Source organism: Haliotis rufescens, unplaced genomic scaffold (genome assembly GCF_023055435.1).
Source record: "Haliotis rufescens isolate VD_foot unplaced genomic scaffold, xgHalRufe1.0.p SCAF_26, whole genome shotgun sequence".
In the NCBI taxonomy this organism is placed as follows: Eukaryota; Metazoa; Mollusca; class Gastropoda; order Lepetellida; family Haliotidae; genus Haliotis; species Haliotis rufescens.
The window spans coordinates 8,040,174-8,065,277 of NW_025963957.1; the positions used below are offsets into that span (position 1 = coordinate 8,040,174).

The window sequence follows — 25,104 nt, forward strand, 5'->3', positions numbered from 1 at the left end:
AGTATTACAAGAACAGACACTTCCATGGACAGGTGTCATGACACGAGTATTACAAGAACAGACTTTCAGTGAAAGGTGTCATGACACTAGTATAACAAGAACAGACACTTTCACTGACAGGTGTCATGACACTAGTATTACAAGAACAGACACTTCCATGGACAGGTGTCATGACACTAGTATCACAAGAACAGACACTTTCACTGACTGGGGTCATGACACTATTATAACAAGAACATACATTTTCACAGACAGGTGTCATGACACTAGTATTACAAGAACAGACACTTTCAGTGAAAATTGTCATGTCACTTGTATTACAAGATCAGACACTTTCACTGACCTGTGTCATGACACTAGTATTACAAGAACAATCACTTTCAGTGACTGGTGTCATGACACTAGCATTACAAGAAAACACTTTCAACGACTGGTGTCATGACACTAGTATTACAAGAACAGACACTTTCAACGACTGGTTTCATGATACTATTATAACAAGAACAGACACTTTCACTGATTGGTGTCATGACACTAGTATTACAAGAACAGACATTTTCACGAACAGGTATCATGACACTAGTATTACAAGAACAGACACTTTCACAGACTTGTGTTATGACAGTAGTATTACAAGAACAGACACTTTCAACGACTGGTTTCATGATACTATTATAACAAGAACAGACACTTTCACTGATTGGTGTCATGACACTAGTATTACAAGAACAGACATTTTCACGAACAGGTATCATGACACTAGTATTACAAGAACAGACACTTTCATTCACAGGTGTCATGACACTATTATAACAAATACAGACACTTTCACTGACTGGTGTCATAACACTACTATTACAAGAACAGACACTTTCACAGACTGGTGTCATGACACTAGTATTACAAGAACAGACACTTTCACAGACTAGTGTCATGACACTAGTATTACAAGAACAGACACTTTCACTGATTGGTGTCATGACACTAGTATTACAAGAACAGACATTTTCACGAACAGGTATCATGACACTAGTATTACAAGAACAGACACTTTCACAGACTTGTGTTATGACAGTAGTATTACAAGAACAGACACTTTCATTCACAGGTGTCATGACACTATTATAACAAATACAGACACTTTCACTGACTGGTGTCATAACACTACTATTACAAGAACAGACACTTTCACAGACTGGTGTCATGACACTAGTATTACAAGAACAGACACTTTCACAGACTGGTTCCATGACACTATTATAACAAGAACAGACACTTTCAGAGACTGGTGTCATGACACTAGTATTACAAGAACAGACACTTTCACTGACTGGGGTCATGACACTAGTATTACAAGAACAGACTTTTTCAGTGACAGGTGTCGTGACACTAGCATTACAAAAACAGAGACTTTCACTGACTGGTGTCATGACACTAGTATTACAAAAACAGACACTTTCACGAACAGGTATCATGACACTAGTATTACAAGAACAGACACTTTCTTTGACAGGTGTCATGACACTAGTATCACACAAACGGACACTTTCACTGACTGGTGTCATGACACTTTTAAAACAAGAACAGACATTTTCACTGACTGGTGTCATGACACTAATATTACAAGAACAGACATTTTCAATGACAGTTGTCATGTCACTTATAATTTCAAGAACAGACACTTTCACTGACTGGTGTCATGACACTATTATAACAAGAACAGACACTTTCACTGACTGGTGTCATGACACTAGTATTACAACAACAGACACTTTCACAGACTGTTGTCATGACACTAGTATTACAAGAACAGACACTTTCACTGACTCGTGTCATGACACTAGTATGACAAGAACAGACACTTTCACAGACTAGTGTCATGACACTATTATAACAAGAACAGATACTTTCACTGACAGATGTCATGACACGAGAATTACAAGAACAGATACTTTCACTGATTCGTGTCATGACACTAGTATTACAAGAACAGACACTTTCAACGACTAGTGTCATGACACTATTATAACAAGAACAGACACTTTCACTGACAGGTGTCATGACAAAAGTATTACAAGAACAGACACATTCACTGACTTGCCGCATGACACTATTATAAGCAGAAAAGACACTTTCAGAGACTGGTGTCATTACACTAGTATTACAAGAACAGACACTTGCACTGACTTGTGGCATGACACTAGCATTACAAGAACATACACCGTCACTGACAGATGTCATGACACGAGAATTACAAGAACAGGCAGTCACTGAGAGGTGTCATGACACTAGTATTACAAGAACAGATACTTTCACTGATTCGTGTCATGACACTAGTATTACAAGAACAGACACTTTCAACGACTGGTGTCATGACACTATTATAACAAGAACATACACTTTCACTGACCGGTGTCATGACACTAGTATAACAAGAACAGACACTTTTACTGACTAGTGTCATGACACTATTATAAGAAGAACAGACACTTTCACTGGGTGGTGTCATGACACTAGTATTACAAGAACAGACACTTTCAACGACTGGTCTCATGACACTATTATAACAAGATCATACACTTTCACTGACCGGTGTCATGACACTATTATAACAAGAACAGACACTTTTACTGACTAGTGTCATGACACTATTATAACAAGAACAGACACTTTCACTGACAGGTGTCATGACAATAGTATTACAAGAAAAGACACATTCACTGACTGGTGTCATGACACTATTATAACAAGAAAAGACACTTTCAGAGACTGGTGTCATTACACTAGTATTACAAGAACAGACACTAATATAGATATTGAATATTTACCTGTATGCTGTCAATCTTTTGTCATCAGCTATGTTAGCACCTTCTGTCATAGCCTTCATAATTCCATAAAGCTTGTTTACACCCAGTGGGGCATTTTTGTACCAGTACGACTGTTCTATCCTGTTGTTATTGACTGCTAGAAAAATGGGCTGTCTGGTGTACAAGAGGCTGGTGGTCGTCTTTCTCTGTACAATTTATATGCATTGACAGGGCATCTTTCCAGGTCTTCTGGTGTTGCTCTTGGTTTTATTTGCCGTATATTTTTAGGATTATCCCCAGGTCTTGTTTTTGTTTGTCGCTCAATTATAAAGATAAGATACTCGGATCCATCATCATCATTTCTGATGTCAATGTCTCCCCATTGTAAATTTCTGGTTTCCTTTCCAGTTCTCATGCCGAAGTTCAGACAACAAATCATCCACATGGTGTGAAGGAGGCTGCAACCAATATTGCACAATATATACTTTTGAGCGGAAACATCTCAAGAGCCATGTCTCTGGCTGAACTGTTAGCATACGTCATGTCTCTTATTTTGATGAAGTCAGCATTTTCTGCAAAGCGACATCCGTCCATGAACACAGGAATACCCTTCTCATGGTAGATCTCAGAAGCTCTTGTTATGTGTGCCATGGATACTGGCTGCCCTGCCCTATTGCTGGTCAAGGTCAAGGTCAAGACAACCATGCTATTGTCTGACTCAAAATCTACCCGAGCCAATTCTTCTTCCAGTTCCTCACAGTCAATATTACCATTAAAGGGTCCATCATACACCCATTTGCAAGGAAGTTGGATAACTGTAGCTTTAACAAGTTCAGCATTTCGTTTAGAAGTAGAATACAATGTGTTACTAAAGACTGTAAACCCCGGCTTAACAACAACTGAGAAGAGACCATGCTCCGCTTCCCTTCCCTGGTGAACAGACAGGACATGAGGGAAGCCGGTTAGAGGTTCAATGGTTTCTTTAAACTTCAAATAACTGTCAGAAACAAACAAAAACCTCTTGTGATTCGATCATGGCGACCCACTGCTGATTGCTCATTGCTCATTTCACTTGTCCCGGAGTCCGTCCAAAGATCAAATATGACCGTTCGGTCTGGAACCCTAATGTTCAGCATAAGATTCAATCTCTCGTCCCTTGTGATGCTTGGTAAAGGTTCACCCATTTTGATACGGAATGGCTCTACAAACGCCATCCTATAAAATGATAAAAGTTACAATTATTATGCGTCAATAATAACTTTGGGAGATAATTCTAACGTACCGTTGCCGGGATCCCCATGCAAGCATGTTGTATAATATTGTATTGATTTAACCTGGAAAAAGGACCACGATTTCTCAGCAATCGGTAGCGGTGATACGTGTCTGTTAGTTTAAGATCAGTCATAAGGTACTCGTATGTATTGATTGAGTGGAACGGACGGAGACAGACCTACTTTACATACTTGGCTTTGTTTATGTTTATGTCGCGCCACCTTGGTTCCACATGATATTGAAATTTATGCCCTGAGGTTAGCCCGGGTTTGTGAGGGAAAGAAAAACCTTAGTTCATAATTCTGGCTAAAGAAAAAACCTCCATCTCCTTGGAAAAAGATAATTCAGCCGCAATAATAAGTCTGGACGGCAATATGGCCATCCTCATCAATACAGAGTACTTTGTGGGCAAAGACGTAATCTTTGACTGCGAGACAGGGCCATGAAAGAGAGTATGCCTGTAACCCTCATTTATCAATATAGAGAATCTCACCCTCGTGTCTTTTGATATCAAATATATAAACACGAGTTGATAAAAGTGGAAAAATTCCGAGGCTTGCCGAGAATTTTTGCCACTTTTATCAACCAGTGTTGATATATTTGATATCAAAAGACACGAGGGTGAGATTTAATTTATCATCCAACATCATTCTTCCAACTTTTTCAATTTGTAGACAGTAATTAGCAGTGTCTTCAGTGTAAAAAGTACTGCTAACAGCTTCAGTAGCAGAGCCATTAGTGATGTCATTTGATTGTGACGTCATGGTAACAAGTGATGTCACAATGGTCTGCAAAGCATTGTGATGTAATTTCATTGCAGCGATATCTACAGTGTAGATATCGCTTGATCTCATCCAAGCGATATCTCCTGTGGGAGCCAGTTTTGGATGATAAAAGCATTTCAAATCTTCCTTTTTCATTAGGCCATAATAGTTGTTCACTGTCATGTGAAATGACCATTAAGCATCATTTACCATTGCTTGGAAAATAATCACAATATAATCATATATATTAAACAAAAATAGTTTATTTCAACAACATAAACTAGAGAGCAAAAGAAACGTTACCAACCAACATTGTTTGTTCCTAAAAATAGAACAGGACCAAGGAAGTCAACAGTCAAGTAAGATATTTGTATTGTCAAAAGACATGAATTAACAACATCATTACAAATTATGCCATGTCCACACCCACATCCACTCTCACATCCACATCCGCTCTCATATCCACACTCAAATCCACACCCACATTCATGCCCACTCTAACAACCATATCCACATCCACACCAACATCCACATCCAAACCCACATCCACACCCACTCTCACATCCAGATCCACATCCACACCCACTCCCAAATCCACATCCAAAACAACATCCATACCCTCTCTCACATCCAGATGCACATCCACACACACTCTCGCATCCACATCCACACCCACTCCCACAGCCATACCCACTCTCACATCCAGATCCATAGCCACTCTCGCATCCACATCCACACCCACATTCACAACCACACCCACATCAACATCCACGCCCGTTCTCACATCCACATCCACTTTCATACCCACTTCCACACCGACTCTCACATCCTCTTCCGCTCTTATACCCACTGTCACACCCACACCCACTCTCACATCCACATCCGCTCTCATACCTACTCTCACACCCACATCCAAACCCACATCCTCTCTCATACCCACTCTCACACCCACTGCCACATCCACATTCAACCCACTCTCACATCCACATCCACATCCGCTCTCATACCTACTCTCACACCTACACCCACTTCCACACCCACTCTCATACCCACTCTCACACACAAATCCACACCCACATTCACACCAACTGTCACATCCACATTCACACCCGGTATCACTCTTACAGCCACATCCATACCCACATCCACATCCACTCACATCCACACCCACATCTACATCCACTCTCACATCCACACCTACATACACTCTCACACCCACATATATATCCACACCCTCACCCACATCAACATTCAGTCCCATATCCACTCCCACATCCACACCCACAGCCAGACCAACACCCCCTTCCACATGCACTCCCAGGCCCATATTTACATCCGCATCCACATTCAGTCCCACATCCACTCCCACACCCACATCTACACACGCATCCACATCCTCACCCACATCAACATTCAGTCCCATATCCACTCCCACAACCACACCCACAGCCAGACCCACACCCCAACCCACATGCACTCGCACATCCACTCCCACACCCGCATCTACACCCGCATCCAGATCCACATCCTGCCAGAACGTGTCATGCTTTCTTCCCTGATTTTCTCTGGACGTTAAAAAACTTTCCTGACCAACTGACTAAACAGGACATAACCGGGCTTGCCTTGGGACGGCTGCCGAGGGCCAATGTACTGCTGCATCAAGGTCACATCCAAAAACTCCTACTATCACCAGTTTATTCTTCAACTATCCTACCGAGTTCTCCACTTGGAGGCTCAGCAACCTGTTACCCTTCCACCAATCCGATTAACACATTTTAACACGATTTTATCATTTTCACAATGAGTACATGTAGATTCAGTGCATAAATGCTTACTAAGTCAGTAACGAATATGGGTGATGATGGTAAGTGGTTGATATGCTACTCGTATCAGGACATGAACAGGAAATTATAGGATTTCGAATAACCTGTTGAAAGCTAGTATACTACGAAACATTTGCTAAGGATCACCACTTTAAAAGGCAACACATCAAGTTGCGTGATGGGCTGAAATAGACAGAGACAGTATTGCGCAGTTTAGTGAACAAAAGTCCGTTGTCGTGTGCCACAGAGTGCAAACAGAACACATGTGACCAATAATCAAATCACCACTCAAAGTCTTTTGACCAAAACTGAAACGTAAAAAAATTACGAAAACAAATTTATTATTTAAAAAAACAAGTCCCAGTAGCGCGTGTGTGATCCACGTGATGCGATCACAGCCTGGCACCGTCGTATCATGCGCCCAATATATGTCTGGATGGTGTCAAGGAACGATTGTTCAGCTCTTCAGTAAGAGCATTGCCGATTTCCAGTAGAGTTGCCGGAAGGACAGTTCGTCGTATATGGGTGATCTGAAGCTGTTCCCCATGTGTTCGATAGCGTGACCGGGATGACCAACCCATGGGGACAACACTGGCACGGTGAGGTCGTGCGTTATCATCCATGACCAAGTTGGTCTGATTGCAAAGCATACGGTCTTACTTACAAATCCTAAACGTCATCCGTGTAGCGCACACCTGTCACCGTGTGGTCACAAATCATGATTGGTTCTCCTCCATAGCGGTCATAGTCGCTTCGTCTGAATCCTGAAATCTTTGTCTTCTGTCTGAGCCACATTCTGGCACGACGGTCTATGAAGTCTAGACAGTATCTCGACTCATCAGTGAAAAGTACTGGAGCCTAGTCCTGGTCTGTCCAACTGATGTGATCTTCAGTCCAATCAAAACGTGTCTGCCTGTGATGTCGGGTCAGTTGGGGAGACAATCACGCACTCTCTGAGTAGAAGCGTTAAAGCCACTGACATTCCGCAGGTCATTTCTGAGAGTGGTGGTAGTCACAAAGAGATGACGTGTTGTTGAAGTCAATCGGGGGACACTCGTCTTCCCTCTGAGTGGTGGAATGCTGTCGACCACCTTGATGTCACTGTGTAGCTGATCCAAACGTCGGGAGTCGATTCCATTCCCTGCTGATCACACTTTGGCTGACACCAAAGACGTTTGCAACGTGACGTTGTGTTGACCCAGTTTCAGGCATACCTATCCAGCGGCCTAATTATTCGGTTGACTATGACGTTCGGAGGCATATATGAATTCAGTTGTTGCAATCCTTAGTAGCAAATGCTGTTGTGCTCACTGACAATAATGTGCAACGCTTAGCACAGATTTTCAAGCACCTCGTGGAGAACGTGCCCATGACTGCACGCCTCTGTCCGTTCATCATGAAATTGAGGTCCTATAGGGGTTGCCCATTCATTGTGCGCCGGGATATTTCAATCTTTATTTGTTGGATGATATTTTGATAGCCACAAAACTTGATCCTTGGCAAACTTTGAGTAGTATACATATAGTAACGGTTATAGAAATACAAATCAAAAGAAACATCTTTTGAAACAGGGCGTAGATAGACCCGCAGATAGTGTGGATTTGCACTAACTGCGCATATGACTGTACGGTCTGTATTAGACTAAGAGCCTTTAAAAAACTTAACCTGATAAAGATGTACGTCTGATAATTACACATAGATTGCAATACATCGCTCCGTGTCACTATTGGGAGTCATGTATGACTGTCCATGGCTCCGAGGATCAAAGCTTCTAATGACCTACCTAGACATTCATGTACTTTCATGTGCTGAATTAATACAATACAAGGTTTGATACTCACATACACTTTACTGCACTTTAGCCCTGAGTAAACTACTGCTCACCTCAGATCTTAAATAAATGCAGTTAATATACAAAATATGTAAATATTCAAACAACTAAATTAGCACTATTTTGGCCGTGGCACAAATATAGCGTATCAAATGTTTTTACACGTAAAATGTTTTTACACGTAAAAGTGTGTACAAATGTGAATAAAACAGACTATTGTGAAACAGGGCATAACCAGGTGTAAGTAGATCAAGGTGAATGTCCATGACCTATGACGACAGGTGAGAACAGGTGCATAAAACACACGTGCCGTCTTTTTCGGGGGTCGTCTCATTGTTCAGAAAAGCGAATATTGTGATGGAGTATCAAAGACGTTATGGTCCCGATGTGATATACAACAGTTTATGATGATGTTTAGGCTTATTTGTTGTTATTATTATAAATTAGGACATAGGCATGACACTAAAAGATACGTGTTTACATGGGTGGAATTTTAATGTGACAAGTGTTTTATGTATAGGAATTAGTAGTTTCTTACAGTAAGAAAACCATGCTGCCTGTTGTTAGTATTAAGAATTTTTGTGATGGAATAAAATACTCGGAGTTGCATCAACACAACATCCACAGCATGAGATCACAGAACTCATGTGTCTGAGGCTGAAGAAGTATCTTCCGTGTCATCGAGAGGAACGACAACGGGTTGTATACGGCTCACGTCAACGCCGTCCCGCTGGCGGTATGCATTTACAATACCGATAACGTGTTCCTCATCGGCCTGCCACACTGCTGGAGTGATTCGGGCAAACGATTCATAGACGAGATCTTTAGCATCTGACAACTTAAAGGTTGTGTTGTGTTTTGCAATGAAGCCTTTGCAGTTCCCCCAAATGAGCTCTATAGGATTGAGCTCGCAGTGTCGCACTGGAGTGCGCAAAACGACGTGTCCATGTAGGGCAGCAAGGGCATTAGTTTTGTACACAACAGGTTTCTTGTACATTTTGACTTTTTCCATAAGCTGTTGCTTCGTTTCTTTTGGCATGAAATGCACATTGCACGATGTAAGGTACGCTTGCATTTGTGCCTTCAGGCTGCTCATGGTGGGAGTGATGAATTCGGGCTCCCGCAAGTTATGATAACTTGCATTGTCCAAGACAATGACACTGGGCTGTTCAAGGCGCGGTAACAGTTGGTGTTCCATTCATTCTAGGAACACCTCACCGTTCATCTCCTTATGATAGTCATCGGTGTTCGACTTGGCTTTAAATACAAGTTCACAGCCAGTGATTAAACCCTTGTTACGAGTACCAGCATGCAAAACAATAAGACGTTTGCCTTTACCAGACGGTACCGTTGGCTCCTTGCTGCCATCTGTGGGTAACCACATGTAGTCGGTTCTTATTGACCCACGTTTCATCGGTGTATACTATTTGAAAGCCTAAAGAACGATATGTTTCCAAATCTCTGAGATACTGGGATCTCATGCTGAGGATAGAATACTTTTCACGAAATACGCCTCTATCATCAACGCGGGCTTTGTAGCGGAACCCCATTTCGTGAAGAGCAACTATCATTGTCGTATTGGACAGATTGATGGTGTCCTGAATTTCCTCTCTAATGCGTTTGCATGTCGGCAGTATCTTCCGATCATACAGACTGTAAACATCCCGTCTTATTACACCTTTATCAAAGCTGTCCAGTTTATGTTTACGACCACGTTTAGGTTTTGAGACGACCCCTACCTGCTCTATTTGTTTATTGACAACTGAATATACCCTTCCGTATGACAATCCAAGGGCTACACTTGTGCGGTGTAATACCCTGTCGACTCTGATGTGAGGTTTACCCAAGTCTCTTTCTCTCGTATAGTACTTATGAACATTCTTGATCAATTTCGCAATCTCATCAGCCATAGCTTAAGGACAGTGTTCTCAGTTAAGCATGTGCTTTGTCAGTGGTTAGTGATTTGTGAGTGGTATTGTTTGATAGTGACTCAAAGTCCAAATATCAGAAAGTAAAAATAACATATTCCCTTCACCAAACAACTAACATGTCATTATTATCGTGTACATTAACATATCTGTTGTTTTTCATGTTGTTTTGATGAACTTTTTACAGGTTAATTTGCATAATGCCTATAGTCTGTTTCTGCTATGTCAATTTGGACTTAGTTTTATTTTTGAATGTTGAAAGTGCCGACAAATTACCTCCTGTAAAGAACATTTTGTATTGTTCACTGAGATCAAACTAGCAAATCCAGACTAGTACTTTTCGAGTCGTTTTGTTATTTCGTATTTACTGGTACGTAAAACTTTGTGTCGATTTTAAAATTGAAAAAAAACAGGTTTTTTCATTTCCGTGAGCAGTTTTTAGTCACGGAATGGACAGATTCCACTCATCTGAAGCCCGCAAAGCCCGCACTTTTCGCTTAGCCATGAGAGGGGCCTTTTAAGGTGTTCGAGCACCTTCCAGCCTGGCTTGCCTATCACGTGCTATCACGAGCTAAGAACTAGCATTTTGATTTGTCAAAACATGTCCAACCACCATTACGTGTTGTTTTGATTGGATATGATTCCTGACTTTGAAGTGACTGGTGTCATCATGGATGAATTTCATTGCCTTGGTGCTTAAGTATTTTAAAACTTTCTGTTTCCAGTATTCCCAAACGTAGTAACTCTTTACGGAAATATATCATAGAATGTATTGAGAAGTTAGCCACACATTCCTACGAACTTTCTAATTTATTTTTTTTCAATGTATTTTGAGCTCATTACAATAGTGATTCATAATCACCTGCTTATGATAGAGTCGGCATCGTGCACATTTTATGATTATGGAAAGGGATTTTGTCACTTTTATTTATTAACATTACGGTGTTTTGTGGTGGGTGGAACCATTTAAGGAATGGAGAGTTACTCGGACATTCCGGTCTGTAAGCCTGGATGTCAGGGAATCCATCCTCGACATGGACGAAACATGCCTCAGCCACTGGTAAACTATCCAATCTGACCTTGTTTTCACATCTGTCACATGTGGCGCCAGGTGTGATGTGACATGACACGCCAACACATATTCATTGCAAACAATACCATTAAAACACATTTCTTGTATGCATTTTATCTGCAAAACTGATTTGGCAGAGACATTGTTTTCTAAACAGTGTGTATCTGTATACAATAGAGCTATTATTGTATCTTGTCCCTGTTTAGTATGAAATTGATAACCAGTGGCCCCATCAGTGACATCACACGGAGCACGTGTTTCTGTGACCACGTGTGTCGAACAGCTTACTGGGGTGAAACAAATGAACTGACAGACAACTGGCCATGGGTAATGATATTACTTAACGAGGTCGATATAATGTGCTATTCCTATTTTCTTTGGATTCCAACATGAATTTAATGGAATGTACACATGATCAACAAGTGACGGCGAAATACATCGCCCTTCAGAATGCACGTTTATGGAATGCTGCAAACATCAGGTTTAGAAGAAGAATTTGAAGTGGCTTTATTACATAAATGTTGTCAAAGTATAACAGGATCTCTTATGTGGTATGGTTAATTCTGTGTGTTTGTTTAACGCAGCACTTAGCAATATTTCAGCTATATGACGGCGGTCTGTAAATAATCTACTCTGGACCAGTCTATCCAGTGATTGACATCATGAGTGTCGATCCACGCAATTGGGATACGATGATATGCATCAACCAAATCAGAGAGCCTGACCACCCGATCACGTTAGTCGCCTCTGACGATAAGCTTAGCATGGGTTGATGAAGACCTATTCTACCCCGGATCGTCAGGGGTAACTTGGGAGGCTTGGGAGGCTAGTGGCATGCTTGAAACTGGTACAGTTCAGAAAGAGGGGACCAATATGTTCGATGCATCTCAGTCTGTGATTTGCAGACTTTACGACAGGTTTCTGAAGTCACAAAAAATCAATGTTCGGCCACGCATGGGGTGCCCAAGGTCAACGACACAAAGGTCCACATACACTGACTGGTGTAGAGCACCACCACATACACTGACTGGTGTATAGCACCACCACATACACATTCTAGTGTATAGCACCACCACATACACTGACAAGTGTATAGCACCACCACATACACTGACTGGTGTATAGCACAACCACATACACATTCTAGTGTATAGCACCACCACATACACATTCTAGTGTATAGCACCACCACATACACTGACAAGTGTATAGCACCACCACAAACACTGACTGGTGTATAGCACAACCACATACACATTCTAGTGTATAGCACCACCACATACACTGACTGGGGTATAGCACCACCACATACACATTCTAGTGTATAGCACCACCACATACACTGACTGGGGTATAGCACCACCACATACACTGACTGGGGTATAGCACCACCACATACACATTCTAGTGTATAGCACCACCACATACACTGACTGGGATATAGCACCACCACATACACTGACTAGTGTATAGCACCACCACATACACTGACTGGGGTATAGCACCACCACATACACATTCTAGTGTATAGCACCACCACATACACTGACTAGAATATAGCACCACCACATACACTGACTGGGATATAGCACCACCACATACACTGACTAGTGTATAGCACCACCACATGCATTGACTAGAATATAGCAACACCCAAAAATCACAAACACTTTATGTAAACCACTAATAATTTTACTCCAGATCCAAATAAACATGTTATCATGACAGGCAATGCTAACACAAAATGTCAACAGATGTAAAAACCTTAAACACTTACGACTGCTTCCACATTGAGGGTCACATAATTCCGTCAACAAGAACAATTACTGGACAATTGTTTCTGATCTTTTGACACTTTAATCTTGAACTCTGGGGATGTACATTGGAAACAGGCAGGGTATTGTCTGCTTGGCCATTATGACATATTACAGTGAACAAAGAGAAGGAATGGACATCATGATACCGGGTTAAAGAAAGGTCCCATCCAACTTATGCTTGTCGCAGTTGACTTGATTGTTGCGTTTCAGGTTACCCAACAGCCTGTGTCATTGCTCATAATATCTATCACTGTTTCATTTGCCCAGACTTGATTATTTATCCATCAGATAGTTCTAGCTCTTGTTCTATGTCCAATTACAGAAGTGAGATGTCAAGCATATAACACTGGTGACACAGCCCTGATGTCAATCATGTAACACTGGTGACACAGCCCCGATGTCAAGCATGGAACACTGGTGACCCAGCCCTGATGTCAATCATTGAACACTGGTGACCCAGCTCTGATGTCAAGCATGTAACACTGGTGACACAGCCCTGATGTCAAGCATGGAACACTGGTGACCCAGCCCTGATGTCAATCATTGAACACTGGTGACACAGCTCTGATGTCAAGCATGTAACACTGGTGACCCAGCCCTGATGTCAAGCATGTAACACTGGTGACCCAGCTCTGATGTCAAGCATGTACTACTGGTGACCTAGCTCTGATGTCAAGCATGGAACACTGGTGACCCAGCTCTGATGTCAAGCATGTAACACTGGTGACACAGCCCTGATGTCAAGCATGGAACACTGGTGACCCAGCCCTGATGTCAATCATTGAACACTGGTGACACAGCTCTGATGTCAAGCATGTAACACTGGTGACCCAGCCCTGATGTCAAGCATGTAACACTGGTGACCCAGCTCTGATGTCAAGCATGTACTACTGGTGACCTAGCTCTGATGTCAAGCATGGAACACTGGTGACCCAGCTCTGATGTCAAGCATGTAACATTGGTGACCCAGCCCTGATGTCAAGCATGTAACACTGGTGACCCAGCTCTGATGTCAAGCATGTAAAATTGGTGACCCAGCTCTGATGTCAAGCATGTAACACTGGTGACCTAGCTCTGATGTCAAGCATGGAACACTGGTGACACAGCCCTGATGTCAAGCATGTAACATTGGTGACCCAGCTCTGATGTCAAGCATGTAACACTGGTGACACAGCCCTGATGTCAAGCATCTTACATTGGTGACCCAGCTCTGATGTCAAGCATGTAACATTGGTGACACAGCCCTGATGTCAGCATGTAACACTGGTGACCTAGCTCTGATGTCAAGCATGTAACACTGGTGACACAGCTCTGATGTCAAGCATGTAACATTGGTGACACAGCCCTGATGTCAAGCATGGAACACTGGTTATCTCTAATGACACAAAAGGTATGTTCATTTGTCGATGTTGCTGTCAGATATCTTATAGTTACAGTTTCTCCAGGACATCAGAAATCTATATCAGCAACAGTTGGCTTCCTTCTGTCCAGCTGCAACTTATTCAGTTCATCTTCACAACCAGCGACAGGCAACACCTTCAGGTCTGCTGTAGTGCTGTCCACACAAATAGTTTCAGACTGACAGCTACAAGCACCTCCACATGACTTCCCTGCAGCGACAACATCCATCTCACCAGACCCCGGGATGGAGGGAGAAATACTCTCAGCTTCTTCCCGAGCCAGCTTGTCTGCCAGCTGAGGACAAAGTAAGGTCTAATCACACCATGCCCACAAAGACAATGTTTCAGCTTTGCAAATGTCATTATTAACAGCATTTAGACCTAAGAAAGTTACATGCGCTTCCAATCTTATCATCCAAGAGTAATCTGTCCGTAGAACAGGACTTTTCATCAGAACCAAGAACCATGTCTGTTTCAACTTAGTGGCTGCATATAATTAACCATTGACAAGCTGTATCAATCTTCTGTCCCCGACACCCCCCGACATCCCCTGACATCCGCACACATCAACAGGTTCCACTGTACAGGCCTTCACAATCCCATTGAATTTTCTGCATTATTTTTTAGCTTGTACTGCATGAGTTGTCTCCCTTTGACCCTAATGTTGCATTAATGACGACATCTTACCTTCCTTCTCTCCTTGTGCTCCTTGCCAATCCCGAGTCTGGGGGAAGCAGACGTACACAGTGTTAGTGGGAGACAGAACATGTCACCAACACACACACGGTTCCCACAGGTTTATAGGTGTCTAGTTCCCTGGCTCGACTTCACTGCCATGTTTCCATGACCACAGTGAGTGAGTGAGTCAAAATCCGAAATCAGCAGTATTTCTGCCATGTCATTACTATAACAAGTCCTACATTAATAACAAATACATTTAGACTACATAAACACCTATCACAGATTTGATAACATAAAAAACTGTTATGTAACCATGTAAAAAGATATCACTTTCTAGGATCACAGGCAGACACAATAACAGGAATTTTAGATAACTGCCCCTTGGTTTCAGCTTTTGAACTTATAGATTTAAATAAAACAAAATCACAGCTACTCTTTTTCATATCAACATATAACAATCTCCTACAGTGGATTGCAGACACCTGGAGACCAGTAATTAAGTTGATATCACATAGTATTTTGTGACTTGGCACTTCCTGTTTCAGTCACAAACAGCAGAACACATGAGCGAGGCAGACATGAGAGAGAGCCAGATATGAGAGAGGCAGACATGAGAGAGGAAGTCATAAGAGGGAACCAGATATGAGAGAGGCAGACATGAGAGAGGAGGTGAGGTGAAATGGGGTTTAACGTCGCGTCCAAGATTATTGCACTTATATAGCGACGTGCATGTACGTGTGTGTGTTTGTGTGGCTGCTTGTACTAGTCCGGACTGATGCCGATTTATAGTGCTAGCTCACTGAGATACCATGCCGCAGTTTAACATGAATACCCCACTCAGACACAGTATACTGACTCCGAGCCGACCAGTCCTTGTTTTAGCCCCATAAAGCCGAGCGCCAGACAGGGTAACAACAAGTACCATCTTTTAACGTCTTTTGACCATGGAGGCGGTCACATGAGAGAGAGGAAGTCATAAGAAAGAGGCAGAGGTGAGAAAGGGAGGCATGAGAAAGAGGCAGAGATTCACCTAGTGTAGCAGACATGAGAGAGAGGCAGACATAGAGAGGCAGAGGTCCACCTACCGCGGCAGTCCTCGATTCAGTCCCTCCAGAAGGACGCAGGCTTTACACACAGGGTTGCTAGACATGTAGCCGCACCGCGAACACTGACCTGCAGGAGAAGACTGACATCATCAATAACGGTGGACCTACCACACAACACCTGACACCCAGATGAAACACGAGCAGTGCGCTAGTTTGTATATAGGGTTGTCCCGCATTCTCTCCATAAACTCACCTGTGTTGATTCACTCAAACAGACCGTTATTTACTAACTTTGTTCTTCCCTGGGTAAGGACCATGTTTTAACCATCATTACTGAGTCAGCAAATTGCACAGAGGAGGGCAAGCTGATCATGTTAATTTTTTTCTGAGAACAATAAGGGGAGACCACTCACCCTGTACTGGCATTCTAACCTCCTTCTTCACTGACAGACTCTCGCCGGAATGGATGATGTCTGAAAATACAGTAAAATGAGGTTATCTCAGTCAGATAGTTATCCAGAGAGTCACATAGTTATCTAGAGACTCATATAGTTATCTAGAGACTCACACAGTTATCTAGAGTCATATTGTCATCTAGTCAGTTACAGAGTTATCTAGGGAGTCACATAGTTATCTAGCCAACACTACTGCACTGACCTATGATAGCACTGGGACGTATCTTCTCAATGTCCTTAATATATGCTCGAGCAAATCCCCTGAAACAAAAAAGTCAACCCAACATTACGTTCACCAACACTGTGTTCACCAACATTCAATTCACCGACCAAACATTCCATTCACCAACATCACATTCACAAACATCACGTTCACCAACCCAACATTACGTTCACCAACATCACGTTCACCAACCCAACATTACGTTCACCAACATTACGTTCACCAACATCACGTTCACCAACCCAACATTACGTTCACCAACATTACGTTCACCAACATTCAATTCACCGACCAAACATTTCATTCACCAACATCACGTTCACCAACCCAACATTACGTTCACCAACATCACGTTCACCAACATTACGTTCACCAACCCAACATTACGTTCACCAACATTACTTTCACCAACATCACATTCACCAACATCACGTTCACCAACATTACATTCACCAACCCAACATTACGTTCACCAACATTGTGTTCACAAACTTCACGTTCACCAACCCAGCATTACGTTCACCAACCCAGCATTACGTTCACCAACACTGTTCACCAACATTCAATTCACCAACATCACATTCACCAACATCACGTTCACCAACCCAACATTACGTTCACCAACATCACATTCACCAACCCAACATTACATTCACCAACATTGTGTTCACAAACTTCACGTTCACCAACCCAGCATTACGTTCACCAACCCAGCATTACGTTCACCAACATTGTGTTCACCAACATTACGTTCACCAACATTATTTTCACCAACATTACGTTCACCAACCCAAAATTATGTTCACCAACATTACGTTCACCAACCCAAACTTGTGTTCACCAACATTACATTCACCAACATTACGTTCACCAACCCAAAATAATGTTCACCAACCCAAAATTATGTTCACCAACATTGTGTTCACCAACATTACATTCACCAACCTGACATTATGTTCACCAACATTTGTCTTCAGTACCGTTGGCACAAAGTCTTATTACTTTTGGCACGCCATCGCAGACAACAATATCACAGTTGATTACGTTGGTGTGTATGGTGTGTCAGAATTCACTGAACTTGTCACAGACTTAGATCAGAAATAGAAACGTTCACCACCACTATCACGGACATCTCTACCCATAATGACAACACATCACAATTGGAGGGGGATAGCTACACTCTGTGAGACTTATCTACCTGTAGGCGTTGGGAGAATAAATACACTCTGTCGAGAAGTAGTCCAGTTTCTTGAAGTAGGCATACCTGTAATATACAGAGGATATTCCATGAGTCGAGAAAACAAATATTTTCACGAGTGGCAAAGTGACAATAGTTCCGTCAAAGTGTTAAGTGTCACTTTTCACACTGAAGTATATATACAACAAGCATGAAATACTCACATCCCCCGCCAGTATGACATGTCGGGTGTGTGCAATGCATTAGCTCCTGTGAACTATGTTCACTGGGCCTTTTTGTAAAGAAATATACTACGTTTTTCAAGATCTGCTCCCGAAACGAGGACTACCTCCATATTCAGTCTAAATCAAAGTTGTTGCCATGGAAACTCGAAAAATAACTTTAAAAAAAATATCCAAAACTATCCAAAGGCATCAGTTCACCACTAGACCTATCAATGTGCAAAATATGGTGAAGAAAAATGGTACGGTTGTCAAGATCTGCTCCGGAAACGAGGACTACTGCCATTTTCAGTCTAAATCAAAGTCGTTGCCATGGAAACTCGAAAAAAAATTTTTTTTTAAATCCCAAACTATCAAAAGGCACCAGTTCACCCCTAGATCTATCTATGTGCCAAGTTTGGTGAAACAATATGGTACGGTTTTCAAGATCTGCTCCGGAAACGAGGACTACTGCCATTTTCAGTCTAAATCAAAGTTGTTGCCATGGAAACTCGAAAAAAAAATTTTTTTTAAATCCCAAACTATCAAAAGGCACCAGTTCACCACTAGATCTATCTATGTGCCAAGTTTGGTGAAGAAATATGGTACGGTTTTCAAGATCTGCTCCGGAAACGAGGACTACCGCCATTTTCAGTCTAAATCAAAGTCGTTGCCATGGAAACTCAAAAAATAAATTTTATACAAATTCAAAACTATCCAAAGGCAGATCTTCTGGACACTGACCAGCTACTGATGGCTATACAGACCAGCAGGCCCTGGCAGGTCTTCTGGACACTGACCAGCTACTGATGACCATACAGGCCAGCACGTTTGACTTCAGTTCCTTTCAACAATAACTTGTTGCGTTGGCCAGGAGACTGTTTCCTCTTGAACCTACCAATCTTCCCAAGGCAAGGGAGTTAACAGACTCTAAAGTCCAGTTTCCACCCTTGCCGTACTGGGCTGCAATTTCGGGCTTGATCGTAGCGCCACCAGTTCCTATTATGAGTTATGTCCCTCCTTTTGGCAATCAGATTCCACCTCTCATATATCCCTTGCTTTGCTTAAAACAAAATGGCGGCACACAGCCAAGACCAAGATCAAGATATATATTTTTTTTAAAACGGGACTTATCTGGCAGAGTGCATCAAATCATGTGGGCAGCTTGATTATACACATGAAAAGATTTGGGAAATATCTGTTGATTATGAGTTGATGGTACACATCCTTTGCAAATCCTGCAATTGGGCAAAATCTGCACTTTGACATCTGTGTTGTTTATGAACAGAATGTTGATTTTGTTACACTAATTGATTGGACTATGCATAAACTCATTAGTCCAAAATATAACTCCATAATTGCAGCCTAGTTCGGCAAGGGTGGAAACGGGACTTTTACAGTCAGTTATCTCCCTTGCCTCAGGAAGATGGAGCCTACCCAAGTCATGGCGACCCTATGCAGCAACACAAGCGTTGTTTCACAGACTTCTTGTCATGTGTTATTTACCCGAGGTCCCAGGTTTACAGATGCATCATGCAATCTGCATGAAATGCAATAACATTGTGTGACAAGTCCAATGTTTAAAGGGAGGTTAGTCTGTCAGTGTTATCACTGGGATTGAAGAAGAGAAGTGATACTCACATGACAATCTCCTTCTCATAGGTGTATTTGAATGGTTTACACCTGGGCAGAGCTCCATCCGTTCCCTAAAAAGACACAGAGAACAAATTCATACTCCAACCTGTCCCAAGGGAACCGCACTGATGTCCCAACATGCCCTGGAGGAGAAAGTGAGTTGGGTTTGGCGCCACTTTTAACAGTATTCCAGTTATGTCATGGCGTGTCAGCTTAATGTGGGAAGAAATCCCCAAGTGATGCAGGTTTCAGACATTTACCACTTTGGTGAAACCCTCAAGCACGGGTATGGTGTTGACAATCCAAGAAACCTAATCTGGGTGAATCGGGATTCAAACCCACAATCATAGCTGTCTGATGTGACCAAGGGACGCAACTCTGTAGTGAGAATAGCACACTCCAGCAAGTCCTACTAGAGGAACAATTACACACACATGCACATGCATAACCGCCCGCACACACACACCTCAAGGCCCATTTTCTACATGGGACATTTTCCTAAGGTACAATACATTGATAACACTGTACTAGCCCTAGGACTCACGGTTGTAATGGCTGTACATCTCCGCAACCTTGCAATGTCACCACGTAAAACTGAAAATAAACAACGTGTGAGGAGAATGTGAGATTGACACCACAGGGAGAAAGAGCAGACAAACATGAAAACTCTTCATTGTGTGTCACAGTTCACAGGTCAGCATAGTACTATCTACAATGAAGGCTCACCAAACACCAATAATACTACTTATACTGAGGACTCACCCAACACCAGTAATACTACTTATACTGAGGACTCACCCAACACCAGTAATACTACTTATACTGAGGACTCACCCAACACCAGTAATACTACTTATACTGAGGACTCACGGAACATTAGTAATACTACTTATACTGAGGACTCACCGAACACATGTACTACTTAAACTGAGGACTCACCGAACACTGGTAATACTACTTATACTGAGGACTCACCGAACACCAATAATACTACTTATACTGAGGACTCACCCAACACCAGTAATACTACTTATACTGAGGACTCACGGAACATTAGTAATACTACTTATACTGAGGACTCACCGAACACATGTACTACTTAAACTGAGGACTCACCCAACACCAGTAATACTACTTATACTGAGGACTCACCGAACACCAATAATACTACTTATACTGAGGTTTCACCAAACTCTAGTAATACTACTTAAACTGAGGACTCACCCAACACCAGTAATACTACTTATACTGAGGACTCACGGAACATTAGTAATACTACTTATACTGAGGACTCACCGAACACATGTACTACTTAAACTGAGGACTCACCCAACACTAGTAATACTACTTATACTGAGGACTCACCGAACACCAATAATACTACTTATACTGAGGTTTCACCGAACACCAGTAATACTACTTATACTGAGGAACTCACCATTCATAATCACTGTCTCTGCTATGTCATCAGCGTTGTGTCCTGAAACAAAAACACTGAGATAAACCACCTGCAACGTCTCCACTAAAATCTCTACATCACTTGCCAAGTCTCAATACATCATCTTCCAAGTCTCCACTAACATCAATACATCATCTTCCAAGTCTCCACTAACATCAATACATCATCTTCCAAGTCTCCACTAACATCAATACATCATCCACCAAGTCTCCACTAACATCAATACATCATCCACCAAGTCTCCACTAACATCAATACATCATCTTCCAAGTCTCCACTAACATCAATACATCATTCGTATACAGATAGTACACCATGAAACAACACAACCGATCTATTATTCCACTTCCTGCATGCCGACTCTCTCACCTGTCACAATCTTGTCCACCTTGAGTATCATTGCTCCTCTGTCCAAAGCCTGGCGCCGAAACACTCCACAGAATGTACCTGTAACCACAGTAACAGTAGAATAGGAACCGGAGAAGACGTGTTACCTTCGTGACTTCTGTCCATCTTTTTAGTCAACAGAGGACAATTATATGCAAATCAGCATGCCTCATCTTCAGTCTACACAATGTATATGACGTGAAATGCTGCAAATATTATTACTGTTCTCTAATATCGTAACATATAAATAAGTTTATTTTTAGTGGTATTCACTCACATGGTATGCAGAGTTAGGTTTCTCGTGTTCACGTGCAAAATGGTCCACAAGCAGGCCATGTGTTTGGGTTCTCACCCTGATTCCATTAGCGATAAACTTTGCAACCCCCAGGCAATCAGTGTGAGTAATCTAATTACTGTACTACTGTGGTATTTATGCTCTTATCAAATCTGACTTCATATTTACCGTGGTATATTAACGTCATGTTGTTCAGTAAACTATAGAAAGACTCTCATGTCTCGACATTCCGTTTCACATGCATACTCAATACTGAATATACACATCATAGATATTGGCTGTTTAGTTTGTATCAGCCATTTACCCTCTAAAAGTGTCAGGAACATCAAATACAACAAAGGTTAAGCTGCCTTGTGTACATTGTTCAGTGAGGCTCCCGACCCGGTGGTATCTAAACCACCAGATCCCCTCCTGGGGTTAAGCAGAACAAATAATATCTCACAGTTATTCTTGAGGCCGATCTGTTTGACAATTGCATCCATCGTCCACCCGTAAAGTTCCTGAAAATCAGATATCCATAACATAATCAGTTTTACACAACAAACTACCATGTTAATCCAGTATCTAACACAGGCAGACATATCAACAATTTCATGACAATGTTCATAGGCCACATAATGATCCCCTTTACTCCCTAAAGAGTTATCTCCCCTTGGTCACATATGTTCATCTCCTACAGACAATGACTCCGCCGCAAACATGCTTCCTACGTTTCCCTTCCCAAACCTCTGCTGAAAACAATGTCTTTCTGTTCCAGTCCCGCCGCTCGCAACATTCAGGCTTAACTTAACATGATCAGAGACACGTGCATGAACACACAATGCCATGTAGAAAGTGGTCAAATGTAAGCGTTTGTTCCAATCTCGAATGGGACTCAACCCAAAAAGTACAAGATGCTGTACTTAGCTTAGAAAGTGTTATCCCAAAAGTAACATTTGTTACATTTGATCACTTTCTAAATGGCATTGTGTTTCATAGCTTTTGGCCATTGGATCCATGCCAATTTACACTTGTCAGAGGGGTACACAAAGTAAGTTATCTAGACCCGTGAAGATCCAGGGTAGAATAGGTCTTCAGCAACACATGCTTGCCATAAAAGGCGACTGTGCTTGTCGTAAGAGGTGACTAACAGGATCGTGTGGTCAGGCTTTCTGCCTTGGTGGATGCATGTCATTGATCCCAAATGCGTGGATCTATGCTCATGATATTAATTACTAGATTGTTTGGTCCAGACTTGATTATTTACAGACTGCCCTCATATAGCTGGAATATTGCAGAGTGCGGTGTTAAACAACAAACCAAACAAAACCAAAAAGACTACCAGTTGTCAGACTTTCATAAAAAAATTTAAGCATCGGTGGCTGATTCGGTTAGATCGTTGATGTTGTGTGCTGGCGATTAGGTGCCTCACTCTGGCAGAATCCGGGATGGGACTCAACCCCAAAAGGACTAGAATCTGTACTTTTCTAAGAAAGTGTTATCCCTAAAATGATATTCGTTACAGCAACATATGCAGGTTGAAACCTACTGACCTCGTACGAGACGATCTTGAGGGGCAGGTCGTACTGCTGCTGGTTCCTCTTGACAGTCTGTAGACAAAAGAGAATTCTGTAGAGTGAAAGAGTCTATGTTGTTAACAAATGCAATATTCAGGCTACAAATATTGCAGACCTGTAAATCATCAACTCCAAACTAGGCAAAACACCTCTAAATTATGTTGACCCATCTCCAGTGAATCATTCTTGCAGCCTGTGACTTCTTCATCTACAGACAGTATCAGGTACACGTGCCTCCAGCGAGTCATCCCTGTAGCCTGTGATACCCTCATCTACAGACAGTATCAGGTACACCAACCTGTGGCCCCCTCATCTACAGACAGTATCAGGTACACCAACCTGTGATCCCCTCGTCTACAGACAGTATCAGGTACACCAACCTGTGACCCCCTCGTCTACAGACAGTATCAGGTACACCAACCTGTGATACCCTCATCTACAGACAGTATCAGGTACACCAACCTGTGACCCCCTCGTCTACAGACAGTATCAGGTACACCAACCTGTGATACCCTCATCTACAGACAGTATCAGGTACACCAACCTGTGGCCCCCTCATCTACAGACAGTATCAGGTACACCAACCTGTGACCCCCTCATCTACAGGCAGTATCAAGTACACCAACCTGTGACCCCCTCGTCTACAGACAGTATCAGGTACACCAACCTGTGGCCCCCTCGTCTACAGACAGTATCAGGTACACCAACCTGTGACCCCCTCGTCTACAGACAGTATCAGGTACACCAACCTGTGACCCCCTCGTCTACAGACAGTATCAGGTACACCAACCTGTGACCCCCTCATCTACAGGCAGTATCAAGTACACCAACCTGTGGCCCCCTCGTCTACAGACAGTATCAGGTACACCAACCTGTGACACCCTCATCTATAGACAGTATCAGGTACACCAACCTGTGACACCCTCATCTATAGACAGTATCAGGTACATGTACCTCCAGCGAGTGATCCCTGTAGCCTGTGATCCCCTTGTCTACAGACAGTATCAGGTACACCGACCTGTGACTCCCTCATCTACAGACAGTATCAGGTACACGTGCCTCCAGCGAGTCATCCCTGTAGCCTGTGACCCCCTTGTCTACAGACAGTATCAGGTACACCAACCTGTGGCCCCCTCGTCTACAGACAGTATCAGGTACACCAACCTGTGACACCCTCATCTATAGACAGTATCAGGTACACCGACCTGTGACTCCCTCATCTACAGACAGTATCAGGTACACCAACCTGTGGCCC

At 42.4% G+C, this 25,104-nt stretch overlaps 1 protein-coding gene across 2 annotated transcripts in view; it reads right to left on the reverse strand.

The window, feature by feature from the left end:
* Positions 1-13,173: 13,173 nt before the first annotated feature.
* Positions 13,174-25,104, reverse strand: part of LOC124137351 (cytoplasmic tRNA 2-thiolation protein 1-like) — a 43,472-nt gene continuing 31,541 nt past the window's right edge. The window contains exons 4-15 of one of the 2 annotated variants that reach the window (XM_046503616.2): positions 23,826-23,882; positions 22,736-22,793; positions 21,981-22,058; positions 21,591-21,632; positions 20,697-20,746; positions 20,159-20,223; positions 18,318-18,383; positions 17,099-17,157; positions 16,855-16,914; positions 16,481-16,568; positions 15,402-15,438; positions 13,174-15,009 (exon numbers count right to left, since the gene is read on the reverse strand). In XM_046503616.2, the coding sequence (XP_046359572.1) occupies positions 14,764-15,009; positions 15,402-15,438; positions 16,481-16,568; positions 16,855-16,914; positions 17,099-17,157; positions 18,318-18,383; positions 20,159-20,223; positions 20,697-20,746; positions 21,591-21,632; positions 21,981-22,058; positions 22,736-22,793; positions 23,826-23,882 (906 nt within the window). In that variant the 3' untranslated portion in view covers positions 13,174-14,763. The remainder of the gene's footprint in view (positions 15,010-15,401; positions 15,439-16,480; positions 16,569-16,854; positions 16,915-17,098; positions 17,158-18,317; positions 18,384-20,158; positions 20,224-20,696; positions 20,747-21,590; positions 21,633-21,980; positions 22,059-22,735; positions 22,794-23,825; positions 23,883-25,104) is intronic. The other variant, XM_046503617.2, reaches the window with a different exon arrangement.